Source organism: Bombus terrestris, chromosome 15, assembly GCF_910591885.1.
Source record: "Bombus terrestris chromosome 15, iyBomTerr1.2, whole genome shotgun sequence".
Taxonomy (NCBI): domain Eukaryota; kingdom Metazoa; phylum Arthropoda; class Insecta; order Hymenoptera; family Apidae; genus Bombus; species Bombus terrestris.
The window spans coordinates 10409384-10428606 of NC_063283.1; the positions used below are offsets into that span (position 1 = coordinate 10409384).

Genomic DNA, 19223 nt, shown 5'->3' on the forward strand with positions numbered 1-19223 from the left:
CTTCATTCTTTTGGTTAAACGTCGGCACCCTTTCGAAGGGAACGCTAATAGCAGAGACACGAACGTAGGTCGTGAACTTCGTTACGCTTCGACGAAAGTTTCCCGGGACAGTGTCAATGTCTCCGGACAGGATATCCTCTGTGCTTCAGAGACTCGAGTGGCCGGCCATCGCGCGTTCTCTGTCTTCCACGAGGAAAAAGGATCCAGAACACGAACACCGCCCCCTCTGGGATCTTCTGGCCCCACCTTCTGACCGGTTGTATAGTTGTCGTTGTCGGTCGCTAGGGTCGGAGTTCATTGTGCCACAAGTACATTCCGAGTGCCAGCGACGCCAATTGCTCGTTACGTAGCCAGTTGTGAATCGGTCTGTGAAAGAGCCACTGACGTCTCCCAACGCCTTCGACCTCTTTACAAAGTCTCCAGGATCCAACCTGGTGCGTCCTTCCTCGTTCTTTCACTGCACGCTACATTTCGATTTTTAATCAGTTTATCATACGACAAGAAAGATAGTGCACGAGTTGTGATGTGACAAAGGATCAGACTGTCTTTACGTATGTTTTTCACGTATCAAAAATTTAGAATCACTCTTTTCACCGGAGCTATGTCGAATTTTACGACGAGTTTCGTATCAATGCTTCATCGGTGGGGTGCTTCTAGTACGAATTAAACTCCGGATGTTTATGCAAATTCATAGTTTACGAACACTGTGTAAGTAGAGATACATTTTACCCATTAGATATTGCAAGGAGATATAAATATAGAAAACATTGGTTTAAATATTTAGGTATAAAAGGCTTACCTTGGATATTCTATGTATTCTAGCTTTTCTTAAATTTTTAGTTTCTATGGAACATTTACCGATACTAAACTTTTGATTAACAATATATAGTTGCCCGTGTAGTTTGTTGTTGATTGGAGTTTCGAATTGTAGTGCCTTCGTGGAATCGTTCCTTTGTGCTTGATAAATCACGTTAACGGTTGATTCTCGTTCCACGAATGTAGATTCGTGGCGGAAACTATTAGATGGAAAGGAAGTTTCTCGACTCACCCTGAAAACTTGTGAGAGCTTTTCCAATTAATTCGTTCGCTCTAGCACCGCCTCGACTGTGTGAGATTTTAATTAACGCCGGTGAGCGCTTGATAAAAACTCCTGCGCGATGAAAGACGAGCAACGGTTACATCATTAACCGATTTTTCGTCACACTTTCGAGTCTCACGTGCAATTGATTCAATGGATATTCGCGTGTCCTGTGCCCCGCTGATGGGGTGGGATTTCCCATGGGAAACCGTGTGATGTTAGATTGTGTAAGACCTCTTTGGAATTCTTTGAATCTCGTTCGAAATTACGTACTGAAGCGTAAAGAAGGTAGAACTCCCAAGGCGGCATAATTGTGGATTCTTTGATGAAAATTAACAGGACTGTGCATGGTGTAGAGCAAGGAATCGTTATTTTCCCATCGACCGTATACGGAAAGCCGTGAGAACGATTTCCATCAAGCAGATGCGTCAATAGAATTTATATCCTACTCTATAAGACCCTCGATATATCTCTAATATCAATCTAATATTAATTATGGTCGTTGGAAAGCGTAAATTTCAATCACTGACCAATTTTACAATCTCACCGTATCGCCTCTACTAACGACAAAATATACATCTAGGTGGGCGAATCTGACCTTTATAGAAAACCATGTTTTACAACTCGAACCCACAGACGTAACACCATAAAATCGCACCGTGCAGCGGTTGTCGTGGATCGTGCGACGCATTCTCTCCTTCGATCGCAACATGAAATTATTCCGCACGAAGAAAACGAATTGACTTGGGAGCACAGAGTTTAGTTTGCACGACTGTTTCGGGCAGTGATTCGCCACGCCTTCGATACGTTTCGCCAACGAAATCGTCGATCACGTAACGCGTGCCTCTGTACCTTCGCGACGAATCCAAACGAAACATCGGAATAAAGTTATTCCACGTCGTCGGGGCAATTTGTCGCGTATGCAGCGGGATAAGGACAATCGCTTTGGAATTTGCATTCCACGGTACAACGAACCGCGTTGTGCCTGTGTTCTCTGTTGTAACGACGATCCACTTTCTATGATTTTTATTGACGACCAGACGGAGAAATGGAAAGTCGTTGAAGTTAATCGCGCGGTTGTTGATGGCCATTGCAATATGCGTAAGATTGATGCATATGAAATGACGTTTTCTTTTTGGCATAAAACTTACGCATATAGAATGTGTGTTATATAAAATGTTTTGAAATATCATTAGCGTTATAGAAAAATACGACTGCCATAATTATATTAGTAAAATTTGAAACCAATCTGAAAATGTATGCCGTTGTTATAAGATATTCACTGCAAACGTACAATATACTTGGTAAAATATATATTAGCAAGCAGAAAGAGAGAATTCAAAAAGATATCGGTGGTGGTGAGTTAAAAGTAGAATTTAGTCGACTATGACATCTCCGTAAACGAACAAAATCGTAAGATTTCACCATGCGAGATCTCATTTCCATTTGGACGAAACGGACTAATTGGCTTTGAGTAGTTTGAGTTTCTTCTTTAAAGCCAAGGTTGAGAATGTAACGGAGATAATCGGATAATTAAGATCTTTCACTTTAATCCTCCACACTAATCTGAAATCTGGGTAGCTTCTCTACAAGCGAGATGATATCTCGTTTTCGGCTGAATTGTAAGCCTACTTGATTCATTCGCCTTCTCTTTCGACGCGATGATACATCAAGAGCGGCGTTAGGCAAAGTATCAGCGAGGAATTTCTCACGGCAGTGACAGCAGAACTAGCATCGAAAATATTTCTCCTGCGATCTTCTTATCTGATGTTCCAGCACTCGAGCGTGGAAAAAATGACAAGAGATTGAATTATAAACCACATGTGGCGACCGCCACATTTCGAAGCCACCCAACCAAGAACGATAGAGCGTCAGTCGGTGACATTAGACGCGGTCGAAAGTGTAAGCTCGTCGCTTGTTGCGGTCTATGGCCACCATTATTGATTTCACGGTGTGCTCGTAACAGAAAACATACGTACAATTTGCGAGAATATTAGCCTTAGTATGGAAGATTCTGTGAACGAATCTTAAATCTACTCTTTATTGCGAAATTCTTGTCTTTAAAACTATAATTGATTAAGCAAAATTAAGTCTTTATATTCTATTGACGTTGTACCGATATTAACCTCAGTGTGGATGAGTCTATGAATGAAATTTGAATCTATTTTTCATTACCAGTGCTCGTCGGCGAAAGTGTAATTAATTAAGTGAAATTAATTCCGTTGTTTCTTGTTTTCTGCGGATGTTATACCGTGTACACGATATGTTAGTTATTTAAATTTCCTATCGGTATTTGCGTAACTTTTACGCGTTATTTCGTTTGACCCTAAATGGCTTAAATATTTCGTCAGAGTCTCATTATTTACGTAGAGGCGTATGTTTATCGAATACGTTACTCGGTTGATTACCGCCCAGTAAATCGGCCAATTGGAGCAACTTAACATTTCCTGTCGAGAAGAACGTCCTTTGAAAGAGATCGTTCGTCCCTCTTACGTCAAATATGGGCGACGCAATTTCCGCTAGCAACGTCTGAATGCAACGCCGCGCCACGCCGTCTGTTTCTTTCCACTAACCAATCTTCTATTTCCCATTCTCGATCTCTCTATATAAGAATCCAATTTATTACGCGAAAATATAGGATGTTCAATGACAAGAACTTGAATCCGGTGACCTTTTTTCGTTATTTATAAATACTGAATTAATTCTTAAAATATTTTCCACGTTTTTCGGGACTCCTTGTATAATTTGCATTTTACGCAAAATGGAAACCGTAATTGGAAACTTATGGACACTCATTGAGCGTCTCGATGGATGTATGTAACTGGATCGATAGAAATTGCAAACAAGCGCGAGGAGTGTCGCAAAACGGTTTTCTCAGATCGTTAGAGACATCGACGCACGTAACGTCTCTTGTTACCGATAGTAACGAGACACTTTTGCGTTTAAAGACTAGCCATTTACACCACTCGATACATCGATCCATATCCGACGAAAGAATGACACGCAAGACGATGAACGCGCTATGTTCGTTCGATTTACGCCAACGTCCAGCCACATCATATACCGACGAATCTTTCTGAAATGGTTAATTGAACGTTCACCTTGGTGTCCAGGCTTTCACTGCAGACAACCTTCGACAAAAGTGAGTGTGGTAAACTGTCAAAATTTTGAATATTAACTCTTTGCGTTCCGAGTTAGATACATTGAACGTTTTATCACGGTTAGTGCATACTCGTTGTATTTTATTTTTGCTAATACTTTGATTACATTCGAAGGCCATTCGTGATTTGCTTATAATTATAAAGATATATATTCAAGATCTAGATTTTTGTGACAACAAAATTTTATTTTCTATTGAATCAAATTTTTATTGAAAACAATTAATTTTATACGCCAAGAATATGCAATGAAATGTAATGCAGAATCGAGCACCATGTAGTGAAGGAATAACGGTGGAATAGGCTGAGAATTGTAATGGAGGGAAATTTGTTAGCAGTTGAAATGAGCGGTTCCAGGGTCTGGCAATTGGTCCTGTTCCTGATTGTATCTTCTTCGAGGGTATTCTCAACGGACAACGTGTGCTCGAGGATGGAAAAGTAAGTATTTTTTAATTCTCTGATATATAATAATGAAAATGTTCGATAAACGAAACATTCTGAATGCGGAGGTTAAGCACCTTCGTAGACGAGCCTTGACAGTAACCCAGAGTTCGTAATTTAACACGCGGTCACTCAGTCCCGTGACACGCTACCGGTGCTCTCCCGATAAGGAAATCACGCGATAGACGGATACTTAATTGATCAAACATTGCAGCTATACGATCACTTCGATGGAAACGTACACGGAACCGGTTGTCGTGAACACGTTCACTTGGTGCCTGCAGATTCCACCCAGATGCCCGAAGACACGAACAGAGATGAGACAACGATACCGCGTGAAGGTAAGCAGATTTTCTTCCTTAATTTTTGTTTCGTTCGAATTTCTCGATAACCGCTGTACTTCTTTTAACTTATCAGACTTAGAGTGTTTTATTGTACGTTTATTGATTTATTCGTCTAACACCATAAAACGCTATTCGATGAAGTGATTTCGAGCACTTAAGTTAGATAGAAAGCAATTAATTACGACCGATAAAATTGATAATTTTATAAAAGATTTTAATTAAGCGCGTGCCACTTAATCAGAAACATCCGTAGTCTGTTAATATCAGTAGAACCTTTTGATAAACGTCGAGAAGAGATTGCAAGTTTCGTCAGCTCGTATCTCGGCGGAAACTCTTACGAAAAAGCATTCCTCCTGCATTCGAGCACGTGGAGAGGAAAGACCAGAATGACCCAAGAAATTTGCAATAAATCCACCAATGAGTATGTAATGTTGCCCGTTACACGGAGCAATAAAAGCATAGTGGCAAGTCTTCCGCCTCTCTCGTTTCGATTCCTCTCTTGCTCTCACGGTGAATAAAACCGTGCGAGTTAATTACAGGGAAAGCAAGTGTCTTGTGATGTCTAATGAAACGTCTGAAAATGGCATTGTGAGCGCAAGAATCGAAAGATGTGTCTGAACTGAGCCTCTTGTGTCGTTCGAGTTGCGTGAAAAAAGGAACTTGCCATTGCAGACGGAAATAAGAAAGAATTTACATATTGGCGCGATAACGAATCACAGCAAAATGCAAGGAACGTTCTTCCGATGCGTTTTCACATGATTGACCAAAGCACGACGAAAATTTCCTGTAAGGTATTCTGTAAGAAACATTCACCGACGTTCGTTTTTCCAAGTAGTGCTTAGAACGTAAAATATATTATTTCGAGTGTCGTTACGTAGGAATAGTGTTCATTTAACCAAGTCATTTAACCGTTTCCTGTTTAACGATTGAAACATACACCGACGAGCTAACGTGGAAATTAGAAACCGTTAACGAACGTGTAGTGTTGCGTGCGATTTATTAAAATACATCGTAGGATTTTTATACGCGAAGAGTTACAAGAAAGAACGCGCAGTTGCACAATCAATCAAACAGTTTTACGCTTCTTATCTCTTACAATGTAAGACGTTAATTACCGTTAAAGTAAAAAGTTTCTAAAATTAGTCATATCTAACTTCGATCTTGTGAAAATGATATCGCTTTCCTTATTTCTCTCTAGGACGTAGCGATTGTTGAAGAATCAGGTATTTTTCTGGCATAATTAACAACGTGTTATGTCTATTTTACATTCACACCTCGTGTTCTACCGTGCAGTTTATTTTTTCCTTCCTTCTTTCGTTTATTTAAATTGTTTCCTTCGCTTCCTTAAATCTCTTTTCTCCTTTCTTAATTAAATAACATTTTATGGCAGTGTACGACTCTTGGAAGGTAAATTATCAACCGCATCTTTTTATCCTCGTGTCTCGCTATCCAATCTTGCCATAGATAGCGATATATTTTTACGAATCACTAAAATTGACTTAGAGGGTAAAACAATTTAGGTCTTATTCTTTTACTTGCATTTATAAAAATATGAATTTACATAAATATCCGCATTCTAGTTACCATTATTTTATCCTTTTCAATTCACGTTGATCATTATGGCTTCTGAGCGATGGATTTGGATGGAACATTATTAAAGAAATTGAGTAGAAAGTGTATCAGCGTTACGTTAAGTGGAACGATTCGATGGATTTTGCAACACGTGACGCGCGTCCACATTGGGATCCGAACAAAAAGACACCGGTCGTGATTACTCGTACAATTTTTTGCGGGTGAAGTGCCATTCCTGACCATTTTATACCATACTCGCCATACTCCGGTCGATAATTACCATATACCAGCAAACTAATTACCATCGAGCCACGATTAATCAATTAAACTGTGATCCACGCGGTGTTTCCTATTTATCTCGTAATAGATCAAGATTCCGACAATGATTTCGGTAGCTAGCTAATATCCTCGATCGAAACCCGTTACACGATCTTACGCAACAATTGGCGTCCACATGTGGAGCAACTGCTGCCGGAAGAAAGTGAGCGCGGTGGTTAATGCAAATGTGGTCGAACCGTAGAAAAAAAGCACTTCTCTGTTTCACTGTATCAATCGGAGATGTAAATTTGCTGAGAAGGACACTCTAAGAACATAAATTAACTCTGCTGCATTCTTCTGGCCACTTTCTTTTCGATCCAGTGCTATTTTTCTTTCCTTTCCTTTTTTTTTTTTTTTTTTGTTAAAAAGATTCTTAAGTTTAAATAAAACATGAAAGAATTTTTGTTTCAATTTTATGCTAAAGAAAGTTTTTCTCAAAACATTATAAGCCTTTTTACTTATAAAAACAAGAGCAAAAGAAACCGTATTTAAAATAGGGCGGTACATCAATATGATTGTAAAAAGAGAAAATGTATACTATTGTCAAGTTTCTTAGTACATAATTTATTTCATAGATTTATTTATTGCTAATTATTAATTCGTCTTTAATTTGCTATATCAGTGTGCTATCGCTACAAATCTATCGAAGTGAAATTATTTTTTCGACCATGACCAAATTTACGATCTCACAATATCTTTTCTACCAACAGTACCTACAACAAAATGATCCGACGTCGTAACTCTTTCGCAAAGAAACGTCGGTGTTCCGATTGTTTCCTATCGATGTCGAATAAACTTGAACACACGGTACCCTTCTAACTTACGTCCGAAACTTTCTCCAAAGAGAATCGAAAGACACGAATAAGGGGGTAACTTCTCGATCGGATCGAGAACCGAGCAACTGTTTCGAGCTCAGCTCGTGCATGTACACGCAGTTAGCCGATGATCGAGATAACAAATTTCCGGAAGAGAAAAGGGGCCTCGTCTAAATTCCTCGGTTTCGCAATCGACCAAGCGCATTAAACTCAAGAACAGCTGCTCTGAAGTGGAAAATCGTGAAGAACATGCGCCCACGAGAACACTTTCGTACAGCAGATTTTATGCGTAGGTGCAGTTCAACTTTTTTGTCCGATAAACAGATCGCTGCGACGCCTTGATATCCAACCCACTCTTTCAAATCGTTGTTCTATATTTGTCGCTGATGTTACTCAATTCGAGCAGCTCCGGAGAAATCTTCGTAGTTGAGTTGTTTTAAGTAAAATGACAGAGGAGAAGGGTCGAAACGCTTAAGAATATTCTCGTCAAATCAAAGTGAGAATCGACTACAGCGTCGTTCTGAAACCAATATAAAACCAAGAAAAAATGACAGTTTCGTAGAAGTTCCGTATAAACTACGGACAAATAACGACTTTATAGAACTTATATCGAAAACGGAAGAAAAGATATCACTTTTATAGAACGTCCATAGAAACGCGAAAAGTGTACTACTGTATACTTAGACGTAGACGCGTAGACGAGGGACACGCAGTCGCGGTGTGATGCCAATAATGAGAGCGTATCCCCATGAGAAAAAGGTGAAGCATCGAACGTTCGGTATATATAGCACGTTACCCAAGTCTCTCACGGCTAGAGTAGCGTTTAATATTTATTACGTAGGAACATCGAGCAGCGTTTTGCTCCGCACTACACGAACGGTTGCATAACAGAAGCGTAGAGAAAGATACAGCGGTTCGTAGAATTATTAGGTTGAGTTCACCTATTTTGCTAAATAAATGCGCTGAAATGTAATCCGATCAAGCGGTATATATAAATACGGTGTAGGCGTATTTTTGGAAATCTGTTTAGGAAGAAGCTTTTAAATACATATGTTAAAAGAGGTTGTAAGCGAGACAGCTGTAAGTATTTCATTCTGCAAGTATTTCATTCTGCAAGTATTTCGGCTGTAAGTAATTCATTTCAAAAATTATTCGTTTTTAGATTTTATAATCCTTGTAAATCTAAGATAACGAAAAAAATTAAAAACCTTGTGAAAGTACACTCGATCGTATCAAGTGCGATCGATCAAATTCATTTGATTGAATATACGATGATTAAAATTTTATTCCGGACGAAATATTTGGCACGTATCAAGTTAATAATAATATTTGACAATAACAATAGGAAGAAATAAAGTAAGGAGAAAGAGCGCCGAGTTTAGCATTGAAACACGCGGATATTAATCAGAATGATAACAGTTAGGTAACCTCGGAGATAGTAGTAATGGGAAGCATTGGTAAGACAATGCGGGTAGGCCTTGAACGCGTTTCAAAGTAAACGGCGTACTATGATACGAGTGACGTGTAAATATATAACAAGAAACTTCAGTAGCATTTTTCGAAAGTGACTAGGATGTCCTAGAAAAATGGAGCGATGTAAAGGATCGGATGTGAAAACGAGGTTCAAAAGGAAGGGGAGAAACGCGAGATAGGATTGGTGTAAAGAAAACGGACAGGGAGCTGACGTTCGACATCTCGAGGTCGTTTGATGTTTTCCGACGAGCAGCAAAGCAAGAAAAAAAAACAGCAATTCCGTTAATTACAAAATGTTTAAACCATTACGTGGAACGTTTGCTAGTTAGAATTTAAATCTACTTCTTACGGAGCGTCTACAATTGCTAGGCATCGAATTAGGATCACGTCTATCGTAGTTGGAAAATTCACTTTTCTAACTACGACATATCATATAGTGGAAGATAAAAGTATGGTTCGTTATATACGGAAAGAGAAAAATATATTTCCTACATCATTAAACGAGATATGTAAACAATCGGGTATATATAGCAATTATTTCATTTATTTATATCAATTATCGTCGATTATTTCATAGCCAGACAATTCGCTCAACTTGAATGTCAGTGAAAATATCTAGAGTTTAATTAAACCACCTGTGCGCTCATCGTCATACTAAATACATTATCCGATTTACAAAATGCCGATGACAAAAATGCGGAATGTTTAACGTAACAATGACAACGGAAAAAATATAAGATCGTAGAAAATAGTCGAAAGCAATTATTTGGTAGGATTACAAAGAAGAAGAGACAGGTGTTACGTAAACAGATCCGTCCGTGCTACTTTCTGTTACAACTACCACATCGTAAATATTGTCACAATTACCGTGTCGTGATTATTAATCACGAAAATCCTATCTTGTCGTAATTAATTCTTTCCATCGGTCGAACCTGTCAACTTGTTGCGCAACACAATTAAGCAAAACGTTTTCTGCAGGTTGTCCGCTGTAAAGAAGAGAACATACGTAAAACCCTCAATTAACTAATCCACATGGTATAATTTAATAATATATATCTTACATAATGGAATACAATAAAACGTTAATAGAATTTCTCACGATTTGGATTATGTGCGCAGGATATACTTTAAGTGATATTAAAGGAAATACAGTCAGTGACAAAAGTATTTTGTCGACTAAATATTTCACATTCAGTTTCTAAAATATGCAATTTAGAGGCTTTAAAAGCAGAGAATGAAATAAGTCGCGTCAAAAGCTTTAGTTCCACAATACACGATGCGCGTATTCGTAAAATCATTATATAGCTGATGTATAAATACTTTTGGAACCATTAATTGATAGCTACCAAATGACAGAAAAGTAAGGCAAGTGAATATATTGTGATATAAGCCAACTTAAGAAGGATCTTTTAAACTGATAGAAAGACTTCAAATCCAAGTTTAATGCAAGCATCGAATCAAATACTTTTGTAAATCTCTGTACAGAGAAACTTAAAAGGCCTAGAACGCCTGCTTACGGTTTTTGCAACTAGCTTCGTGAAAAGACACGAATTAGAAGAAACGAAACACGCGATATCTTAGTAAGTACGTAAAACTTTCAAGAAAGACGGAAATCGTGCAACGAGGATTACGTGCATTGACTTTATGCATGAGATCGACTCGTATGAATGATCTATGTCAGTCTATAAAAACCGACTGATTATTTATCGATTCGTGGAATTGCCGGATTAAATCTATTCCGAACGTTGAAACGCCGAGCCACGGTCTGGACGGAATATTTACGTGTAACGAACTTTGATCGATGTCGAAAGACTCATTGGAATCGTAAAATGACGTCGTTAATTGACACATTAAGAACTGTTTCCTGGTAGAATTTCAAATTACACATTTTACCGTAATAACATGACTTCATTAACGTCCAGTATATCTTTCTAGTGCTATCATTAGTTATTTATTATTCGATCGAGGATGACTTCTGATCACTTCTTACGACCGATACTTAATCCAATCTTTCCGACTCTATCTAGTCTCGTCGAAACGAAACTCGTTTCGGATGTGCAGAATGCTATAATCATCAGGTTACGAACGATTATGCAGATTCAGATTTTCATAAATACGACTAAAAGAAATGGAACTTAAACAAGAACTCGTTTCATTCGATGAATATTATACAATTTAAATATTTTATATATTTTTTAATTCATACGCTACGCCTCGTAACAGTAAAACTATCCTAAAATTTGCAATCTTTATTCGTCGTGGTTAACGTAACAAGAAATGACATGTTTCGAAACATATTAGGAAACGATACTTCCTAAAATATGTAGATTCGATGCAACATGAACGGTAAACATTATCGAGTTTTCCTCAACTTATTAACGCGCAGTAATCGATGTTAAGAAGCTGTAAAGCGTTCTTTTGCGTAACGAATCTCTAGTTTGAACAAACAGATACTAATTACAACATTGTATCGAATCGATGGCGTCATTTATGGACATTAAACGACTTTATCTTTCACAACGATCTGTAAAACCATCGATAGTTTCATTGAATGCGAATCGCGTGAATTCCCTCCCGGAAGAAATGTAATAAGCATAAATTGACTTTAAACGATAACGTCTGACATGCAAAAATATCAAACGAGCAATCTACCGCTTCGTTGCTTCATCGGTACTTGGACGAGAAGCGATGTTTTCTTCGTTTGCCAATGAACATCCCGATTAAAAGATACACTGACATTTGAAACTGGTCGATCGACCAGTCTGACCAGTCGTATATAAATTGTAAGCACTTAACGAAGAAAGGAAATTTGGCTATTAAAATTGGCGGGCATGTAACAAAAACGATCTTGGTCCATGTTTGACTTTCTCTAGTTCCATGCTTAAATTAAATAATTGTTAATTGAAAAATATAATTAAGGTTTGATACATTTCCATCTTTCTTAGACAAATTATGTCTTTCTGTAATTATATCTAGAGATTGACTCACGAAAGTATTTGCATACATTTACCATAGAAAACTTTTATACGTTAAATTAATAAAAATAAATAAATTAATTATATAGGTTAAGTTAAACATTTTGACACATTGATACTGCAATGTGACACGACTATCGTGAGTATATTGGTCAGATTTGAAACCAATCGGAAAATGTATATGGAAGATATACCATGCTACCAGGATAGTCCCTTCAATTATTTCAGAAGTCAGAAATCTAACAAAAATGGACTGATCACTCCTCACCGCATAATGAAGTCTCCAAATAAAGTATTCGTGGAAATTAGTTTCATGCTCGGAGCTATTACTTTCATTCGTCGATATAGCAAAGTAAGAAGAAAAGGTAAAGAGAAAGAGAAGCGTGTAATTTACAGACATGGACTTTGGTTTTCTCGCGCGTATCCACTTACAATGTATTACGAACGAAACCTATACACGCTTGCACGCGCCAACATTTTCCTCTTGCCTTTGTTCTGCAATTGCTCTGCTTTCCTTATCGACGATTGGGATCTCGTTTCAGGGACTGGCTGGGAAAAATGGGATCTTTTCCAAAGATCCAGTAGCCACGTTGCCAGAACAGCTTCGTTCGATGGCTTAGGCGGCCTGGTTTTTGTTCTTTTATCGTTTTTCCAACTACAATATCATTCGGAGCTAGACGTTTATTGAATCTACTATTCTATTACTCCATTTGAATAAATCGCATGTTTATCTGCAGTAGTAATTAGGAAAACCGAAGCAGATTCTCCCAAAGGTTACCGATAATGTCACGATGAGTTAAAGTATCTCAATTAAAGAAACTATCGTATTCGTAAAGTTTGTACTGCTTTCAACTTCATTAAAAGACTTTGGTGGATGGCTACATACCATTATATTTATATAACGATGTATCGCGTATGTTCTAATAAGTATTAAGATTAACGAACTGTTTATAACCTGATTTCTCTTTACGTACGAGAAAAAGAATTCTTATCGCTTACGGTTCGCCGTTCTAATGGAAAAACCGATTGCTAATAACTGTTATAAACGAATTACTCAGCGATGGAATAATGGCACAGTAATAAAATAAACATAAAATATGTCGTTTTTTAAGTCATATAGCATTATAGATTGGTAACAAAGATTTTGTTCCCAGACTGAGTCAAAGACCAGGATTATAAAGGAATGCTGTGAAGGCTACAAAACGATCTCATCCAATAACGAGGAGACATCGCCTTCAGGCATCAAATGCGTGCCTGTTTGTGAAAAATGCCCGTCGGGGATTTGTACCTCGCCAAATCAGTGCCACTGTATTCCCGGCTATGAGGATGACAACTGCAATACCGGTGAATCTATTTTGTTGCACTGTTATTTCAAATCTACATATTTGGTATATCGTGTATCGTATATCGATCAGAAATTAAAAATATTAAAATATTCCTTTGCTTCCGTGGAAAAAAGACAAGAATTTAGAAGAATCGTATGTGTTGAGAACCCTTCGATTGCAATCGTGTATTTCTTGTTAACACGGACAAGCGGTCGCTTCGCGGAACTCGAAATGAACAAACTACGAAAGTCCGCAATAGGGCGGATATATTTCACGCTCGATGAAACAGGCCGACCTTCCGTAGTCGTAAGAACGCGTGCGAACAGCGAATAATTTTCACCTAGCCGTTGTTACGATTCTGAAATCGGTGATTCGATACTCGGCCGTGTTCTCCCCGCTCTCTTTCACGTTGTGCACGCGTCAAGGTATCGGTTACTCGAGAAAACGAAAAAGTAACGACTAGGTGGTTGATTCATTCGTTGTACCATTAGTTGGAGCTATCGGGAGAAAATGTAAGAAAAAATGCGCAAACTTCACAGTTTAATCGATAATTACATCACGATTCGCGAGAGAATCCGCTCTGTTTTATTCGCAGTATGTCCGCCGGGCACGTGGGGCTTGGAGTGCAAAGAGAAATGCAACTGTACCGAGAGTGTACCTTGCAATCCCGTAAATGGACACTGTATTTGCCCGCCAGGATTACGTGCAGAAATGTAAGATCATCTATAAATATACATACGTCATCGCTTTGCTAGAACAGTGACAGCATTCGAAAGTCGTTGATTTTGAATTACGCTAGAATCTGTCATATTCAAATAGAGAGGCAGAAATTTTCGAACAATGAAACTCTTCCATGATATTTCTTCAAATAGAGATCGAGGAGATCCGATCTTTTGCCCACTAAACTGCATAATTTTTCGACATGAGAAGGTCATTCTCGTCAATCCTTTCGCTCGATCCATACGAAAATGTACTTTTGGTAATTGTGTCACTCTTTTAGCAAACAAACGACAGAAAAATTTGTCCGTGTGAAATACGTGATCAAAGAAAGAGCACAAACTGACAGCGGAATGTAATCTGGGTTAAAGGAACAACATTACTTAGTTAGATTCCTCTCGATAATTGGCGATGCTACAGTTGCTGCAAGCTTCGTGTAACAATCGCGCGATTAATGAGAACTAAAATAGATTGTTCAAAGAATAGCGACGTTAAAAAGCGAAGAAGAAAAAAGATTATGATTCATGGTGACTAGGTTGACTCAACAAGTTCTATCGATTTCTACGCGTCGTGTTTATCGTAGAATTACACGAACACGCTGTACAACCTGTTGATTGAAACACAGCCTAATAAGCGCTCCAATAATGCATACCGTGACACACGCTTACTTCGCGTGGCATACGTAATTGCGGTTTTCACCTCCAGGTGCAATGAGCCGTGTCCAAGCGGTCGCTGGGGATCTGGATGCGCGTTTCTATGCGACTGCAAGGATTCGACCGGCGAATGTCATCCAGAAACAGGTCGATGCATTCACGATGATCTGGATAACACGGTCTCCGTGGAGAACAGCAGCTATTCTCGAAACGCGGACGAGGAAAACAGCGTTACCGTGAATTTCACGATCGTTCAACTTGATAGAGAGACTTCGAGGATTTGGGAAACGGCAGAAACTACCACGGAAGGTAATAAATGACAGTTTATGCGTTTATAGAGAAGTTATAGCTTCAAGAAAGCATAAAACACACACACACATATATATTACATTCAAAATAAAAGTATACCACTGTTTACAGAAACATTCGTGGTATAGTAGTAAATAAATTGCGAATATTTACGCAAATTCATGTTTTTATAAACATAAGAATATTGTAGGAATAATATACAGCTAATCGATGTATAATATAAGAATTAATTATAAGAATATTTAAAGATGATATTTAGTCAGGAAATCGTTTTACTTACTAAATATTCTAATATCTTTCGAATATTGTATACGTGTTTTCCGTGCGTTTTTGCACCTCGAAATTTACTAAAAAATTTCGCAGTCTAGTAGTAAATAAGACGACGCGTTAGATATTTATTTACGTGATGCAACCGTTAGTCGAAAGTCGCGATCCTAAATACACAGCACGTCGAGCAAATATCTTGACTTTGAATAAGAGGAGATTGATGGCAAATAGATTTATGTAATTTATATAATAATCGTTGTTTCATTTGACGAATTGTTGGACGATATGCACGAAATACTAGCCACGACGGATAATCCTAGTAAAACAACGAACCCGGAAACTACCAACGTCTCAACTACGGATGAGAAGAAAATTAGGGCACAAGCTCGCGAGGACGGAAACTCGAGCACTCCCAAGCCTGTCATCGTTTGGGTTTCCGTACCGGAACGGAGGGGCAACCTGGACAGGGATCGAGGGAAATTCGCAATAAAAAACACATTTACGAGACACGTCGATGATAACATCAATCTGCAGGATATCGGTCCGCCTAAAATCGATTATGTGAAAAATATACATAAAGGTAATATACATAAAGATTTTAAGTGGAATCTCATATTTTTCACTAAATTAGTCGACGCAACTCGCCATTCTGTATGAGAACATATCGAATAGTTTATGTTAAACACTCGTTAGTATGGGATATATTTTAATTTTGAATATTAAATGCTAACCACAAGTGCGATTATATAATTCTCAAGAGTTTCATCTGGTATCTAAGCTCGCGATCACTGTCTTTTATTAATTTTCATTAATTGTCATTATGAAAAATATAAATTTACGCAGACATCCACAGTCTAATAGTAATAATAACTTCGAACAGACATTCAACCGGCCCCAATTTCCGTGGATATCGCCCTAATCGTGATAGCATCGATCGTATCACTGGGTCTGACCTCGGTAACAGTGGTGATGGTTCTCCACATGCGTTCGAAGCTATTGGAAGCAACAAGAATCTCGATCTACGAAGAAGGGAAGACGAAGAACCAAGAAAATTCGAACGCAACGAAAATCTCATCGATAGTTACCGGTACTCTTCCCCGTGAGTGTTATAAGTTTCGAAAAATCCTGCTTCTTCATATCTGGGTGAGGTCTACGTATCCTTGACCTCGATTTCGTTCACGTAATTTTACCTCGATGACCATCTTGAAGCACTCTTCAGGCGTGGATTATTCGAGGAGAATTAAAACGGTATCCGGTAACGCGTTTTCCCTTTTTCTCCAATGCCACTGCATTCAATTCCTCGCTTATGGTGGTGTAACATACGCTGTTAGTTCGATGGTCGAAAAAATCAAATTGTATAAAAGGGCAGTTTTATAAAAGGAAAGACCGTAAGACTATAGGGAGAATCAAGTAATCGAGTAAACACTTCGAAAGCTTTAGCTTCTTTTTTCATTCGTCTTCTGGAAAACAAATTTACTCGATAAACAAGTTTCTACTTAAATTAAAAACTATTTAACCATAGACATATTCTATGTATGATTCTATCGTAGAAACCCCAATTCGCCTGGTACCACTGTTTGCTCCAGAGTCTATAGCGATGCCATCGATGACTAACAACGATCTCACGGGCAATTATGCCAATGGAGCTGCCACGATCGGTCTCCGTATATCTGGCAATTTGCATGGTGAGCATATATACGCTTCCTTCTACGAAAATTTATTCGCCATTCCTTCTCCAGAATCTACTATTCATCCTATTACTATTCGCTATATTATTGTTTCCTTCATTTGATAATTCTTTGTTTTTATTTTACATTTCCTAGCTCTTCTGCAAGAGGATCATTACGATCGACCATCAGCGACGCGAATTCACCTCCAAAGCGATTTCGACTCGAACACGGAGCACGTTTACGACGAAATTCCTTTACAATCGAGTCCCTAGAATTTCCGTAAAAACACGTGATTGGAAAATAACGTCGAATTAGAAAAAAAACAACGCTTTAGATAGAAAACTGTAGTTAGAAATCACTCTGATGCGTGAAAGAGTAAAGGAGAAATTTACGAGGGATCGAATAGCCCAATTAGTGGCACGTTTAATAAAAAAAAGTCTCTATTCGTAGAAACAAGACGGAAGAAAGCGAATTAAGTGTAATGAATGCGCGACCTAAAGTAGAACTAACAATAGGCCGCACTCTGAATAGAAAATCCCAAACGTCTGGTTAAGAATTTCTCTATTATTCCGAATATCAAAGAAGAAATCTTTGAACAACCAGTAGTTCGACTAGTGTCGCATTTAGTTAGAAAAATTCTTAAATATTTGAGGAACGAAAACGGAAAGAAAGTGAATAAAGTGCCAGCTACGTTTATGTGCAGTTGTTCAAGAGTCACGCTCACGTGCGATTCCGGAGGCGGATGTGAGCTAGCCAGCGCGTCTACGGGACGAAGAAAAATCCAACTGAACTGGTTTCCGACCTTACGCAGCCTCGAATGAACGTGAGCAAGGTTGAACGTGATTGCAATCGATTCTCGATCAAGCAGAAAACCGTTCGTGGCACCGATTAAACTATTCGCTACGGGGCGTACCCAGAAGGAGACTTTTCCTCAAACTCGTTCGTGTCAATCGGCGACCATCTAAAACACTTTGAACGCGTTTACGTCAGCCACGAACACACTTGCACGCAATTCAATACAAACGTCACAAAGGGAAATTTTACGTTAAATAATTTGCTTTTAAATAATTTTTAAGCGAAACGATATATCTTGTAACATAACATGTAACATATTGTGCGGATTGCAACGTTTTTATATTTATTATACGAACGATTAAGTATATTTATTATATGAAATTTTCTCGTTTTCTTATTTCGTATAATAAATAGAAAAACAGGAAAAATCTATATTGCAACTTATACAAGATATGCATATATCTATGCCGCGTAAATGTAACTTAGAAAATAAGAAAACGTAAAATATCTGCGCGTGTCAAAGCTGATCCAACTTTTGCTATTGGAGGCTTCAAAATGTACGAAGTAATTTAATCGGCGTTTCTCAAGGATATGTTATCGATTTAGACGAAACGAACATTATCGTAGATGTAAATAGGTGTTTTGTAAGTGTTAAAGCCAAGTGTAAATCCAAATATTTCGAGATTCAACTAAAGAGCTTACTTTAAATGTAATCCAAAGTTTGCGCTTAAGATTTGTCTAGCAACATCTCGATTACATTTATATCGTCGTTTATGCGCTGACACCATCGATAATAATAGATTCATTTCGAATCCGTGTCATGCGTTTAACGAACGTCGTAGTGAAGTTCGGTAAGAAAAGAAAATATCGAAACAGATAAGTCGTAATTAGGATAGAGCTTGCGTAATCGTATTTGTATCAGCGTGTCCAATTCTTCAACCACGCGTTACCACGATAAAACAATATTCTCGTAATCTTTGCATTCGTCGTAATCTGGCCGATTTTTCATTAAATTCCCGGGAGTTTTATGGTTTTATTGACCTTGACATATGTTGTCAAGGTCAACTTTCACATTAATTTCGTTTGCACATATAGTCATCGCGCATCTTTTGTTTCGATTTTGGTATAAACATGTATACAAAAATATTTTTTAGGTTTGCATCGAATTTAGATTACGTAATATCGAAAAATTCAATTGTAAGGCTAGCACGAAACTATCGCAGACGAAATAAAAATTCTGCTACGTGGACAGTTGATATCGGATTAATAAAGTGTACTCTTTTTTTATATAATTACCATTCTTGCTCCTGATC

The 19223-nt window shown here is 38.1% G+C and overlaps 1 protein-coding gene across 7 annotated transcripts; it reads left to right on the forward strand.

The window, feature by feature from the left end:
- The first annotated feature begins 276 nt into the window (after window positions 1-276).
- LOC100643714 lies at window positions 277-19202 on the forward strand. 7 transcript variants are annotated; one of them, XM_003401191.4, is made up of 11 exons: window positions 277-434; window positions 4027-4220; window positions 4572-4674; window positions 4892-5018; window positions 13329-13518; window positions 14095-14212; window positions 14922-15178; window positions 15747-16025; window positions 16326-16544; window positions 16996-17130; window positions 17269-19202. In XM_003401191.4, the coding sequence occupies exons 3-11, from the start codon at window positions 4580-4582 to the stop codon at window positions 17385-17387; spliced, it is 1539 nt and encodes a 512-aa protein (XP_003401239.2). In that variant the 5' UTR covers window positions 277-434; window positions 4027-4220; window positions 4572-4579; the 3' UTR covers window positions 17388-19202. The 7 variants fall into 7 exon arrangements, with proteins under 7 accessions (XP_003401239.2, XP_048268592.1, XP_048268589.1 ...); XM_048412635.1 differs by having other exon boundaries at window positions 16326-16532; XM_048412632.1 differs by having other exon boundaries at window positions 4575-4674.
- Window positions 19203-19223: the final 21 nt, after the last annotated feature.

Bases quoted from the DNA above. Each gene is read 5' to 3' on its own strand.
- LOC100643714 (XM_003401191.4), top strand. From the start codon at position 4,580: ATGAGCGGTTCCAGGGTCTGGCAATTGGTCCTGTTCCTGATTGTATCT. The intron at 13,519-14,094 runs GTGAATCTATTT...TTTTATTCGCAG, and splicing joins GGATGACAACTGCAATACCG to TATGTCCGCCGGGCACGTGG. The intron at 15,179-15,746 runs GTAATAAATGAC...ACGAAATACTAG, and splicing joins GGCAGAAACTACCACGGAAG to CCACGACGGATAATCCTAGT.